The sequence below is a fragment of the Dasypus novemcinctus genome, chromosome 10 (genome assembly GCF_030445035.2).
Source record: "Dasypus novemcinctus isolate mDasNov1 chromosome 10, mDasNov1.1.hap2, whole genome shotgun sequence".
NCBI lineage: Eukaryota > Metazoa > Chordata > Mammalia > Cingulata > Dasypodidae > Dasypus > Dasypus novemcinctus.
Genome location: NC_080682.1, coordinates 44,228,883 through 44,243,683, shown reverse-complemented (window position 1 = coordinate 44,243,683; position 14,801 = coordinate 44,228,883). Strand labels below are relative to the sequence as shown.

Here is a 14,801-nt window from a genome sequence, read left to right as displayed (position 1 = left end):
AGGTACCAGAGGCCGGGGATTGAACCCGGGACCCCTTATGTGGGAAGCCAGTGTTCAAACACTGAACCACTTTGGCTTCCCTGAGCTGGCTTTCTCATTTGTTCTGCTTGTTGATTGTTTTTGCTTTATGTGGAGGCACCAGAATACAAACCAGGCATCTCCCATGTGGCTCAACTGCTTGAGCCATATCTATGCCCTGACACTTCACTTATGATCATCTACAAAGTTCCCAGCTTTTTCTCCTTCACTGGGATGTAGAAGGATTTAATTAGATAATTCAAGCAAAAATATATAAGCACAGTGCAAATACATGGTGAAATTAAGCGGTAACTGTAGCGAAGAACTGAGATGACGGTGAGTGGCTTAAAGGAGCTAAGCAGAACGCAGTGTGCCTGCAAAGTCTGGCTCATGGCTTTAGTGCAACTCTTTTTTTTCCTCTCCCTTCCCCCACCCCCCCCCCCCCTGGCCCCAGTTGTCTGCTGTCTGTGTCCATTCACTGTGTGTTCTTCTGTGACCGCTTCTGTCCTTATCGGCGGCACCGGGAATCTGTGTTTCTTTCCTTTTTCTTTTTTAAAGATTTATCTATTCTCTGTCTCTATTTGCTGTGTCTTCTTTGTCCACTTCTGTTGTTGTCAGCGGCACGGGAATCTGTTTTTTTTGTTGTTGTTGTTGTGTCATCTTGTTGTGTCAGCTCTCCGTGTGTGCAGCACCATACCTGGGCAGGCTGCACTTTCTTTCACGCTGGGCGGCTCTCCTTACGGGGTGCACTCCTTGCGCGCATCAGCACTGCGCATGGGCCAGCTGCACATTGGTCAAGGAGGCCCGGAGCTTGAACTGCGGACCTCCCATGTGGTAGATGGACGCCCGAACCACTGGGCCAAGTCCGCCACCCCTGTGTTTCTTTTTGTTGCATCATCTTGTTGTGTCATGTCAGCTCTTTGTGTGTGCGGCACCACTCCTGGGCAGGCTGCACTTTCTCTCGTATTGGGTGGCTCTCTCTACAGGGCACACTCCTTGAGCGTGGGGCTCCTCTACACGGGGGACAGCCTTGCGTGGCACGGCACTCCCTATAAGCAGCAGCACTGCGCATGGGCCAGCTCCACACAGGTCAAGGAGGCCGGGGATTTGAACCGCGGACCTCCCGTGTGGTAGGCGGACGCTCTATCCGTTGGGCCAAGTCCGCTTCCCAGTGTAAGACTTGTGATATGACAGGTATTAGTATTCACTTTGTACACAAATACAGTAGGTACTTGTTAACTAGAAAGTAAATGCATTAAAAATTAGATAATAGACTGCCAGCAGAATTTAAAGCCCAGACAAGCTTAGATTCCTTGATTCAAAAATAGCTTTCATTTCTAAAGCAAATTACTATGAGTAGAATGCTCTGAAAAAAAAATTGAATTTAAATAAAACACAGCTTACAATAATCAGGGACACCACCAAAAGTTTATCTGGACTTAAGAACATATTGGATAGGATGAGTATAATAAAAAACTTAGCTATTGTTGAGATGACATGAAACCTGACACCTAAGAGAGCTTACAGTTCTCACAAAACATTGACAATGTTCAGAGAAACGAGTCACTCACATTTCCAATCAGTTTGAACACCTGATCCCCATGTACATTGTACACCGTTACAATGGTGTTGAGTGCAGCATTGCGTACAGCATTGTCACGGTCTCCTATGTGAATAGCTATCTCCTTTAAGGCTTTTCCTGGGGTTGGTTGGCAAACATTCATGCCATAGGACTCGACCAGGCATCCCAGCTCTTCCAGGCACTCTGATGTGGGAGAAAAAGCTAGTTAATGACAGACTTAAATACACATTTGCCATAGAGACCTATCTTTACCAGTTAAATTTCCCTTGGCATATGGAAAGGACTAAAATCTTATTCTGGTTTGGCTTACAACTTTCTTGCTTACTAATTTCTTATAAAACACAATAAAATTATGGTGCTTTACCAAGTTCTCCTGGAAGAAAGGGATGCTGTGAGTCAGATGGCCCCTGTGCACTTGATTTTGTCAACAGAGTAATACTGAGTGGGGCTTGTATCACCTGATACCATGGCTCCACCAGTGTGCAACTCATCACTCTCACAGTCTAAATCAGAGGGTTGGAATCAACCTCACAGATTATGAAGAAATGTCTTCACGTATAAACTGTTTGTCTAAATTTAAATTATATGTCTAACCTGCTCTCTGCTTAGAGTTTTTGGATTTGGTTCCTTCCATGATGAAAGGGAACATCTTGCTGGCTGGGTAGACAAGGCACATCCGGTTCAGGATGGCACGGACATCTTTACGAATGACATCCTTTGGTTCTCCAACCTAATCAATAAGGGAAATAATAATTCAGTGAAAGAGGGAAGGTACCACCATAGAAACAAATGAAAAATGGGAGAGGGAATAAAATATAGGAACTAAGGTCAGCTGGGATTTTTTGATCATTGTTCCAGAGTAAGAACAACATATGGTACCTTAAGGATGAGATATGGGATGAAGGAAGATGCTTCATTCTCAGTTAGATGATACTCCTCCTCACTTAGCAGGGTGAAAAGTAATTTTAAATATTCTAGGGTCTTCATTAGGACGCTTGTGTTGGTGTCAAAAAACCGCAGAGTAAGCCACTTTAAGATAAGATCCAGGCAACCAATGACACCCTCTTTTTCACTCTCCAAGTGCTTCAAATAAAACAAAACAAACCCCCCACAATTAAGATTATATAAAAACCTTAGTTCTATTAGGCAAATGTCTTTTAATTTTACTAGAGCCCAAAAATAAAACAATAGATTTTTAAGCCTCCATTTAAGACCTTAAAAATAGAGATAGGCAGTTTTTATTTTATTAAAAAACAAAACAGCTCTAAAAACAGTGAACATGGTACATTCCACTTCCTTTTCAAGTCATGCAAACTGCTAATTATTTCACAGGGCTCAGTATTTTCACATGCCTGAGATAAGTACATATTTATCTATTGCAAACTTACATCAACCATGACAGCTAGGGCTTTGTTATGATGCTGAAAATCTGAGTGAAACATCTCATCTTGTAACCATTTAGCCATGCAGCTAGACATCTGAGTCTTCAGTTGCTCAATGTATTCATCCCGGGGTGTAGTAAAATTCCATTTCAGCACCTGAAAAAAACCAGTGAAAAGGATGTCAGCAGAGCTGGTGTTCAACTAAAAGGAGGTAGAGCACCTTATTTAATCCAGCTGCAGCTATCAATTTAATAGGATATTTAAAAGTTTAAATGAGATCCATTTGCAATTAAATATGAATGAAAAATTCACTCTCAAGTTGTCATATTTCTGAAAGATTGATAACTCTGAAAATCTTCTAGGAATAGAATTTTTAGTAATTCATACTTGCTAGTTAAGTCAATGATATGCTGTGTGATATGGTAGACAAAGAACAACTTTAATAGAGGGCAATTTTGAAATATCTATCAAAATATAAAATGTACATACAATCTAAGAATTTAATAGATACACTTGCATATAACCTATGTAAAAATATACTCACTGCCGCACAGTTTGTAATAGCTAGAGACTTGGAATAACCTAAATGTCCAACATAGTGGGTTGGATAAAGAAAGATACATACATGCAATGTACCAATAAAAAATATGAGCCAGATTATATGTATATGTATATATTATACAGATAGGGAATTAACTTTAAGATATTTCAAACATATTAAAAGAAAAAGGTAAGATACAATACAAAGAGTATGGCATGCTTCCATTTGTGAAAAAATAAAGGAATATGGAGATATATATATGTACATATATAAAAATGCTTGTAGAGGTATGAGATTTTTCTGGAGTAACAGACACACACACAAAAAAACTGATAAAAATATCTGTCCCTGTGGAGGGAGACTGGACTGGAAGGAAGAAATCCTTTTTCTTTGGATGAATTTATTTTTTTAAAGCCATGTACATATTTTTGAAAAAAATTTAAAATGACCCTAATAAAACCACATCAAAAGAGAAATGATTGTGATTGAGAGGTAATGATTTTTTTGACTGTTTTTTTATTGTTATTCGTAAAATAATGAAAATGCTCTAATAATGACTGAAGTGATGAATGCACAATTCATGTGATTATGCCAAATACCACTGACTGTACACTTTGTACACTTTGCATGGATTGTAAGCTTTATTAACATGCCATAAAATTGATTTGTTTAAAAAAAAAAAGAGACTAAATATGAACTAGCCATATTTAGGCACCAAATCTGCCTTTTAATATATTGGGAGTATAAGAAAGATTCAAGGAGGAGTCTATTATATATATACGGTTGATACACATACACATATGCAAACCTCCAAATCATTCCCTTTTATTTGGAGGAAAACTAGGCAATAGCTTATTCTATAGTCTTTTTGTAGGAACCAACGTTCCTACAAGCACTTTAGAGAATGACTAAGATATAATATACATATATAATATATATAATTCAGTTAACTACTAGATATTTCACAATAATTTCAGTTTCAGATAGCAAAACATCTGAAAGATTCTTAGGGCTTCCTTACCTTCAATCCTTTTTCATCTTTTACCCTTTGCTCCTTTCCATTCGGAACAACAATAAAAATAGGACCAGATTTGTCTTCATCCTCTTTTAAATTGGCTTTACTTGGCACTTTCTTTCCTTGTGCACTCTACAACCATGGTTCAGGGAATACTGATTAGTAAGATCATTTCTCTTAGGGAATACAATATTGCTGCCCAGTAAAAGGGTACTATATACAGTAGATCCTTTTCTACATTTTACTTCAGGTGACAGAAACAGATGAACCGTAGAATCTTGCTTATAAACAATGTTTTTGTATGACTTCTCTAGAAATGTTTCAAATAGCATTCTTGAGCAACTATTGACATGTAGCTGGAAAGCTGCTATTATCTATCCTTGCCTGTATCATAGACTATTTTTGTTTATTATATAGTTCTTTTCTTTCTTGAAACCTTCAACACCATTTACAGCTATCTATATTAATGATATTTTGAATGGTATTTATACAATTCACATCTTGGCTCAGAGAAGTTTAATGTTAATTCCCATATTTACATGTATCTCTATCACATCAGTATAAACGTAATCCTCCTGAGCCTGCTTCTAGAGAGTTGCTAGAAATATTTTAAATTCTTAAATCATAAAAGTGACTTTTAAAATAATCTAAGATTTAGAATCTTTGAAGCAGATGGAAAAAAAATAGTGAACACTCGGTATATATGTTTAAGGTAAAATCTGATTTTAATTGCTGGAATTATTACTATAAATGTAGCAAGAGCTCACTATTTCCAGTTGAACAGAATTCTCGTTCTAGTTTAAACACTGAAATCATTTAGCCAAAACAAATATGAGATAACAAATGCGAAACTGCAAAATACTGAAAAGAAAAAGAGTAGCATTAAAAACAGAGTCAAAAAGAGTTTGAAGCTCTTTTTAAATGTGGGGTGAGGATGGGGAGTAGGGTAGGAAAAGAACTGCTTCATTGGGGGCTTAAGAGATAATTACCCATTTAAAGGACCTGATTATAGCAAAGAAAAATGAATAACTGTAAAAGAACGATCGCCCCCAGAGTACCCAATTCATGAATGCACGGTTGTTGAAAGGACTGGTGATATGTTGAAGAAAGTCACAATGGTGTGAAGACAAAGATGTTTCCTTGTAGATGAATCAGAACGCCTTCCAGTATGAGGACTTAACTGTGCCAAATGTGAAGGAAGTTGATTACCTTCCTTTTCTCAAATCAAAATCAACCCAAGTTTACTTTGCTAGAGCTACATATGATTTCTTTCCCTCTTCATTACAGGAACCATGACAGCATCTCTGGAGAACTGGACGTCTCTGATTTAGGGCCTTATTAAAAATGAGCCACAGAACACTTATATATAAATAAATACTTATATAATATGGTATAAAAATATATTATATGGGAAACGGACTTGGCCCAGCGGTTAAGGCGTCCGTCTACCACATGGGAGGTCCGCGGTTCAAACCCCGGGCCTCCTTGACCCGGGTGGAGATGGCCCATGCGCAGTGCTGATGTTAGCAAGGAGTGCCTGTGCCACACAGGGGTGTCCCCGCGTAGGGGAGCCCCATGCGCAAGGAGTGTGCCCTGTAAGGAGAGCTGCCCAGCGCGAAAGAAAGTGCAGCCTGCCCAGGAATGGTGCTGCCCACACTTCCTGTGCCGCTGACGACAACAGAAGCGGACAAAGAAAGAAGACGCAGCAAATGGACACAGAGAACAGACAACCGGGGGAGGGGGGGAATTAAATAAATAAATACACCTTAAAAAAAAAAAATATATATATATAATATGACATCTTTCCTAATAGAATGTGTTGGTGTACAAAACACAGTTAAAAGAAATTCTGCATTTAAGCTTGCAGAGTTAACTTACCTTTGCTTTAGAAGAAACTCCTAGAGCTTTGGCCTTTTTGGGATCAGGCTTGGGTTCTACACTGCTGGAAACAGAATCTTCAGGTGCTTTGTGAAAAAAAAAGCATGTACTATATATAAAAATTCTAAATAATAATTTTATTCTAGGCACATTAAATATATAATGATGATAAAAAAAGTCTGCAGTTGTATTATAGACTTATAAAGTTATAGACTGTTTTCAGGTAGAACTTTTCTCTAATCTTTTTCCTCCCCAAATTTCTCTTTAAGAAATAATGCTAAGAAATGATTTTGGAAAACCTACATCTTCTTTACAAACATTTAAACTGCAGTGTTAAAACTATTTTCTAAACAACAGTTTAAAAAATCTCTTTTGCTGGATTAATACTTAAAGTATAAAGACAGTCTTTCATCTTTGCTACTTTGCTACATAAATAGCATTCCAATGTTATAACTGTATCTATACTCTGATACCAATAGTTTCATATGTATAAATTTTTAACATCTAGCATCAATGATTTCTAGTCCACTAAGCTGAAGATTTGTTTTAAGAAATGATAAGTTTTGGGAAGTGGATGTGGCTCAACTGATGGAGCATTTGCCTATCATATGGAAGGTCCAGGGTTCAAACCCAGGGCCTCCTAACCCGTGTGGTGAGCTGGCCCACGTGCAATGTGTCACACGTAAGGAGTACCATGCCACACAGGGGTGTCCAATGTGCAGGGAAGCCCCACATGTAAGGAGTGTGCCCCTCAAGGAGAGCTGCCCTGCGCAAAAGGTACAGCCTGCTCAGGAGTGGAGCCACACACATGGAGAGCTGACGCAGCAAGATGATGCAACAAAATGAGACACAGATTCCTGGTGCTGCTAAGAATGTAAGAGGACACAGAAAAACACACAGCGAATGGGGGGGAAGAGTGGGAAGGGGAGAGAAATAAATAAATCTTTAAAAAAAAAAAAGAAATGGTAAGTTTAGATGAAAAAGGTTACAGGTTAGTACATTATGGAATTCTAACAGCAGAATGAAGAAATCAAGAGTATTCTCTTAAAGATTAGCAAATATTATAACAGATCAGTAAACAGTCAGGTGTAGTAGGAGAACTCATCTGTGAACCAGAAAGTAGGATTCTATGCTGGTTCAGGCACTGGTGATCTATTTAACCTTGAGCAAGTAAATCTTGAGAATCTAACCTCTTTTGATTAATAAAGTAGACTAAGCTAGATGGTCCCAATTCCTCTTCCAACTATAATATGCAACAGGAGAAAACTGGAAAATTTAATAGGTTGGAACACTAGTTTTCTGGAATATTTCAATGTGGTACTCAACGAAGACTCCCTTTATTTGGACCTGGAAGCCAAATAGTTCTCTTTCTATCCTTAGCACAGTTCCTAGCATAAAATAGGCACTGGACAAATATTTGTGAAAAGGGAGTAAGGATAAATGGAGAGAGGGTTTGAGATCTAGGCAGTGAGGAACTGTGATGAAAAATGAAGGTGGATTTCTTCTCAGAGTTCCCTAGGGCTATTTCTTTCCCCTATTACCCTCTAAAGAAAGAGTTACCTGGCGCAGACTGGAATTTGGTTGGAGCCGACCCTCCTGGTGGTTTGGAAGTTGCTTTAGTAGGTGCAGCAGGTTTGGCTGGCATGTTAGCTTTAGCTTTCTCTAGCATGGCCAATACCTGATCTTTAGAAGTTGGCTAGAGAGATAATATAAGAAAAGTGAGAAGCCACATAAATGATACACTCATATTATGCTTACTAACAGATCTGCTGTATCAAACAAATGACTGAGCTCCTAGTTTTGAAATACCAATGAAGTAAGGGAGGCAGCATACAGTGCAAGACAAGTAACCACATTATGAAGTCACACTAAATTAGCTATCCTCCTAAAAGGTCAGAATTTTCACCCTTGCACAGTCATCAGGTTCTTTAGAGGGTCTACACTGCTCAAAATTTTGTTTTAAATCTCTTTAGGATTTCAAGTTTGGGACTTACAGGAGGTAATATTCTCTTTTGCTTATGTAACTTTATGTTCAATATTTTTCTATTGGCTTTCAAAAACAACAAGTAGGTTAAGTACCTTTAGTTTCCCAGTAGCCTTGGCCATTTTCTCATACCCTAAATGCATCATGAAGAATGGCAAGGCATCTTGGGCCTTCTTTCGCACATCTCCATTGCGATCCTCTAGGCAGGAGTAGAGATGGGGAACACAAAGGATAAGGTCTGTGGGGGTCGAACGAAGAGTAGGAAGTTTCTCAGCCAGCCAGCCCAGAAGCTGCCAAAAAGAATAAAGATTAGTTACACACTTCAAGTGGAAATTATGATCTCAATCCCAAACAATGAATTAGCTCTATCACTACAACAATCTAATATAAAATCAGTAATTTTCAAGAATGTTATACTTAAATATATGCAAAGATGACATCTTTAAAATGAGGACACAGTTCTTTGAACTATATTTGGGCATTAAACTATAAAGCTTTCATAGTTTTACGTTATTTTCTTTTTTAGTCTTTAAAAATTTTTTAAACTTTTTTTTTTTTTTTAAAGATTTATTTATTTTATTTAATTTCCCCCCGTCCCCTGGTTGTCTGTTCTTGGTGTCTGTTTGCTGCGTCTTGTTTCTTTGTCCGCTTCTGTTGTCGTCAGCGGCACCAGCTTCTGTTGTCGTCAGCGGCACGGGAAGTGTGGGCGGCGCCATTCCTGGGCAGGCTGCTCTTTCTTTTCACGCTGGGCGGCTTTCCTCACGGGCGCACTCCTTGTGCGTGGGGCTCCCCCACGCGGGGGACACCCTTGCGTGGCACGGCACTCCTTGCGCGCATCAGCACTGCGCATGGCCAGCTCCACACGGGTCAAGGAGGTCCGGGGTTTGAACCGCGGACCTCCCATATGGTAGACGGATGCCCTAACCACTGGGCCAAAGTCCGTTTCCCTAAACTTTTAATTTCATTATTTTTTAAAAATAGTTTTTAATGAATTATAAAGATGGAAAACTTTAGTTTCTTTTTTTAAAGTTATAAGAAATATTCAGCTAGAGAAGACTCAAAACATTTATTTGATCAGAAGACATATTCTATTAGGACTTCTGTTTTCACCTTACACTGACAGTTTTTCTCTGAATCTAAAACAATCCATATCTGTATGTATTTTTTTAATTGATTTTTTTGTGATAATTGTAGTTTCACATGCAACTATAATGATATAGACAGATCCCACATTCCCTTTACCCAGTATCTTCCAATAGAAATATTTTACAAAACTATTGTACAATATCACAAGCAGAATACTGACACCGATATAATCCATTAATTATTCAGATTTCTGCAGCTTTACTTGTATTGTTTGTGTGTATTTAGTTCTATGTAATTTTATCACATGTGCACATTAGTATATCTACCATCAGAGTCAGTTCCATCACAAGGATCCCTCGATGTTGCCCTTTTCAAAATCACACCACCTCCCTCCCCAGCCCCCACCCTGACATAAACTCTAATAACCACTAATTGGTTCCCATTTTCTAAAACTTTGTCACTTCAAAGATGTTACACAAATGGACTCATATAATATGTAACCTTTTGGGGTTGGCTTTTGTTGCACAGCATAAATCCCTGAAGATTTATCTAAATTGCCAGATGTATCAATTATTTATATCTTTTTATTGCTGAACAGTATTCCATGGTATGGATGTACAACAGATTGTTTAACCATTCGTTTGTTGAAGGACATCTGAACTGTTTTTAGTTTGGGGCTATTATGAGTACAGCTATTGTGATGTACAGATTTTTGTGTAGATATGTTCTCATTTTTCCAGGATAAATGCCCAAGAGTGCAATTACTGGGTAATCACATGATTAGCTTTAAAAGAAAATGCCGAATTTTTCCAGAGTGGCCGCCAACATTTTACATTCCCACCAGTCAAGGATGAGTGTTCCAGTTTCTCCACATCTCACCAGCATTTGCATTTTAGCCATTTTGATAGGTATGTAGTGATATCTCACAGCTTTTATTTGCATTTTATTGATGGCTAATGATGTACAACATTTTTCATCTGCTTATTTGCCATCTGTATATACTCTTCAGTGAAATGTCTATTCAAACCTTTTGCTCATTTTGTAATTTGATTTTTTAAAAAAATGTTGAGTATTGAGAATTCTTTCTATCTTCTAGATATCAATCCTTAATTGGATAGAGTTTGAAAATATCTTCTGCTACTCTGTAGCCTCTCTATCTTCTTAACAGGGTCTTTTGTAGAGTAAAAGTTTGTAATTCTGATGAGGTACAATTTATCAAATTTTCCTCTCTCATGGATCATGCTTTGGTATCAAGTCTAAGAATTCTTTGCCTAGCTCTGGAGCCTGAAAACTTTCTCCTATGTTATCTTTTAAAAGTTCTACAGTTTTATGTGAGATTTAGGTCAACATTCTTTTTGTCTATGGATGTCCAATTGCTCCAGAATCTTAGTTGAAAAGGCTATTGTTTCTCCATTGTCAACAATTAGTCGATCACATTTGGGTGGTCTACTTCTGGGTTCTTGCTTCTGTTCTACATATCTACATGTCTACCCCCCACAAATACGACAGTGTCTTGATTACTATAGCAATATAGTATGCCTTATTTACTGGTACTGTGATTTCCCCCCAACTTTATTCTTCTTTGTCAAGATAGCTTCAGCTATTCTAAGGCCTGAACTTTTTCATATAAATTTTAGAATAAGCTTATACCTATAAAAACTTGGCTGAAATTTTTATAGGCACTGTATGAAACCTATAGACAAATTTGGTGAAAACTGACATCTCTTCTATGTTGAGTCTTCCAATCCATGAACAAAGAATATCTGTCCATTTATTTAGGTTTTCTTCGAGCTCTTTCATCAGTACTTTATAATTTTCAGCATACATATATATTCTGTATCTGTATTTTTAAAAATATTTATTTTTAAAGATTTATTTTATTTCTCTCCTCTTCCCCCCCGTCCCCCACCATTGTCTGCTCTCTGTGTCCACTTGCACCGGGAAACTGCATCTCTTTTTTGTTGGGTCAGCTCTCTGTGTGTGCGGTGCCACTCCTGGGTGGGCTGAGCTTTTTTCACAGGGGGCAGCTCTCCTTATAGGGGGCACTCCTTGTACATAGGGCACCCCCAAGTGGGGGCACTCCTGTACGGCATGGCACTCCTTGCGTGCAGCAGCACTGCATGTGGGCCAGCTCACTACACGGGTCAGGAGGCCCCAGGTATCAAACCCTGGACCCTCCCATATGGCAGGCGGAGGCTCTATCACTACACGGGTCAGGAGGCCCTGGATATCGAACCCTGGACCCTCCTGTATGGTAGGCGGAGGCTCTATCAGTTCAGCCACGTCTGCTTCCCTGTATCGTTTTTTTAAAAAATTAATTTAAAAAGATTTATTTCTCTCCCCTTCCCTCCCCTTCTCTCCCCTCAGTTGTCTGCTCTCTGTGTTCATCTGCAGTGTGTTCTTCTGTGTCTGCTTGTATTCTTGTCAGCGGCGCGGGCAATCTGTGTCTTTTTGTTGAGTCATCTTGCTGCGTCAGGTCTCCATGTGTGTGGTGCCACCCTGGGAAGGCTGCACTTTTTTTGTGCTGGGCAGCTCTCTTTATGGGGTGTGCTCCTTGCGCATGGGGCTCCCCTACATGGGAGACACCCTTGCGTGGCATGGCACTCCTTGCGCACATCAGCACTGTGTGTGGGCCAGCTCATCACACGGATCAGAAGGCCCTGGGTTTGAACCCTGGACCTCCCATGTGGTAGGCAGATGCTCTATCTGTTGAGCCAAATCTGCTTCCCTATCTGTTTTTAGTGTATACCTAAGGATTTCATTTTTCTTGGCTTGGCTATAAACTGTATTGTACTTTTAACTTTGCTGTCTGTATATTTATTATAGAGTAAGAAATGCAATTTTTATTTTGTATAATGATTCTATATCCTACAACCTTTCTGTACTCATTGGTTCTAGGAATTTATTTGTAGATTACTTGAGATTATTTATGTAGTCAATCATGTTAAATGCAATTGAGACAATTTTATTTATTGCTTTCCAATCTATGTGTTTTTCATTTCTTTTTCTTGCCTTATTGCAGTGACTCGAGCTTCCAGTACTATGAGTGAGTAAGAGTACTGAGAGGTTTCAGGGGTCCTTCCCTGCACAGAAGCTTTGAACAACTAGCAAGAACTGGTGGAAACATCTTTCTCAAAGCTTCAGGAAACAGTTAAAGGACTGCAGTAATAGAATGAGTGCTGAATCCAGAAAAAAGTTACTTAAAAACAGTAGGGTCTCATGGTGACCTGGCCCATGCTCCTCAGGAAGGGTTATTTTTTTCCCTCCTTCATCTTTTTTTTTTTTTTTTTTAAGTTTCTGGCATTTGAGGAAAGCTCTGTCATAATACCAGCTTGATAAAAGCTTCAGGAACAGACACCTCAGAGTCTAAATTCCAGTGATAACACATTGAAATACCAAAATGTTCAGGTTTCAACAAAACGTTACAAAACATAGAGAAATGGGATGTTATGGCCCAGGGGAAGGAGACAAAGCATCAGAAACCATCAATGATCTACAACTGCAAGCAAGACAGTTCCACCATCTGCCCCATGGAACCTAAGCCCCCTCTCAATCGGAAGCAGAGTGGGCATCAACATCCCCAAATCCTGAAGATTGAAGAATGAGCAAACAAAGGGGGGCTGCAACTATAGACTAAAGTAGGAATTATCATTCTAATAATGGAAGAATTTATAGGAATTATTATTCTAGTAATAGAAGAATTTGTGTTTTTTCTGGTTTGGTTTTTTTAAAAGATTTTTTATTTATTTCTCTTCCCTTCCCCACCTTCCCCACCCCAGCTGTCTGCTGTCTGTGTCCATTAACTTGTATTAGAAGAATCTGTAACACCGACATAAAGAGTAGTTACTAAAGGTTCTGAGGGAAGGGAGAGGGAAGAATAGGCATAACATGGACATTTGGGGGATAGCGAAACTCTTCCGCATGACATCGCAATGATGGATACAGGCCATTATACATTTTGGCAAAACCTGTAAAACTACATGGTGCAAAGTGTAAACCATAATGTGAACTATAGAACACGGTTAGCAACAATGCTTCAATATGTGTTCATCAACTGTAACAAATGTACCACTCTAATGAAAAGATGTTGTTATGGGTATACAGAAATCCCCTATATTTTCAAAGTAATGTTTATTATCTAAAATTTCTTTAAAAAAATAAATAATAATAAAGAAATTGTACATGAGAAGGACCAGACCTAGGCCATATCAGACACGGACTTTAAAAAAATGGTCCTAAATATGTTCAAAGAGCTAAAAGGAAAACATAGACAAAGAACTAAAGGAAATCAGGTAAACTATAGATGAATACAAAATATCAATACAGAGAATGAAAATATGAAAAGAAACCAAACAGTTGAAGACCACAGTAACAGAAATAAAAAATTCCCTAGTGAGATTCAACAGCAGATTAGAGCTGGCAGAAGAAAGAATCAGAGAACTTGAAAATAAGACAATTGAAATTCAGTCTGAGAAGAAGAAAGAACATATGAAGAAAGTGAGAAGAGCCTAAAGAACCACTGGGTACCATCAAGCATACCAATATATAGGTCATATGAGACCCGGAAAGAGTAGAAACATAAAGGGACAGAATATTCAAAGAAATGATGGCTGAAAACCTGCCAAATTTAATAAAAGGCATGAATATACAATTCAAGATACCTAATGAATAATGAACAGGATAAACCCGAAAAACTCATACCACGCCATAATCAAACTGTCAAATGCCAAAAATAAATAGAATTCTGAAAGCTAAATGAGAGAAGCAGCATGTCACATACAAGGGAGTCTCAATAAGACTAAACGCCAATTTCTCACTGGAAACCATGAGGATAAGAAGGACAATTGGATGACATATTTAAAGTATTGAAAGCAAAAAACCCGCTAACCAAGAATTCTATATCTGGCAAAACTGTCTTTGAAAAATGAGGGAGAGATTAAGACATTTGCAGAGGAATGAGGGAATTTGTCACTATTAGGCTGTCCTTATAAGAAATGTTAAAGAGAGTTCTTCAGCAGATTGAAAGGAAAGGACAACAGACAATAGATAGGTGCTTGGAGAAATAAAGATCTCTGGTGAGGGTAAAGACATGGGTAAATGCCAGCACTATTCTATTTTTTGTTTTTAAACTCCATTTTACTTCATACAGTATCAAAAGGCAAATCATAAAGTATAAAGAAAAATCAGTGGTTTAGGACTCAATGTATAAACATGTAATTTGAGACAAGAATCACATAAAGGTGGGGGGATAGAGTGGGATAAAGGAACAGAGTTTGCATATACAATTGAAATGAGATTATTAAAAGATTTAGGAT

General features: G+C 38.3%; 1 protein-coding gene and 1 non-coding gene across 5 annotated transcripts in view; both read right to left on the bottom strand.

Annotated features, from left to right (window-relative positions):
- The window catches only part of CKAP5 (cytoskeleton associated protein 5), a 111,439-nt gene that overhangs the window by 17,320 nt on the left and 79,318 nt on the right, over positions 1-14,801 (bottom strand). For all 4 annotated transcript variants that reach the window (XM_058306263.1, XM_058306264.1, XM_058306265.1 and 1 more), the window contains exons 25-32: positions 8,496-8,690; positions 7,977-8,112; positions 6,417-6,502; positions 4,545-4,670; positions 2,989-3,138; positions 2,480-2,683; positions 2,195-2,330; positions 1,590-1,783 (exon numbers count right to left, since the gene is read on the bottom strand). In XM_058306263.1, coding sequence (XP_058162246.1) covers positions 1,590-1,783; positions 2,195-2,330; positions 2,480-2,683; positions 2,989-3,138; positions 4,545-4,670; positions 6,417-6,502; positions 7,977-8,112; positions 8,496-8,690 — 1,227 coding nt within the window. The remainder of the gene's footprint in view (positions 1-1,589; positions 1,784-2,194; positions 2,331-2,479; positions 2,684-2,988; positions 3,139-4,544; positions 4,671-6,416; positions 6,503-7,976; positions 8,113-8,495; positions 8,691-14,801) is intronic.
- Positions 1,991-2,101, bottom strand: LOC111764017 (small nucleolar RNA SNORD67). Its single transcript, XR_002796732.1, has one exon. It is a non-coding gene; the product is annotated as a small nucleolar RNA SNORD67 (small nucleolar RNA).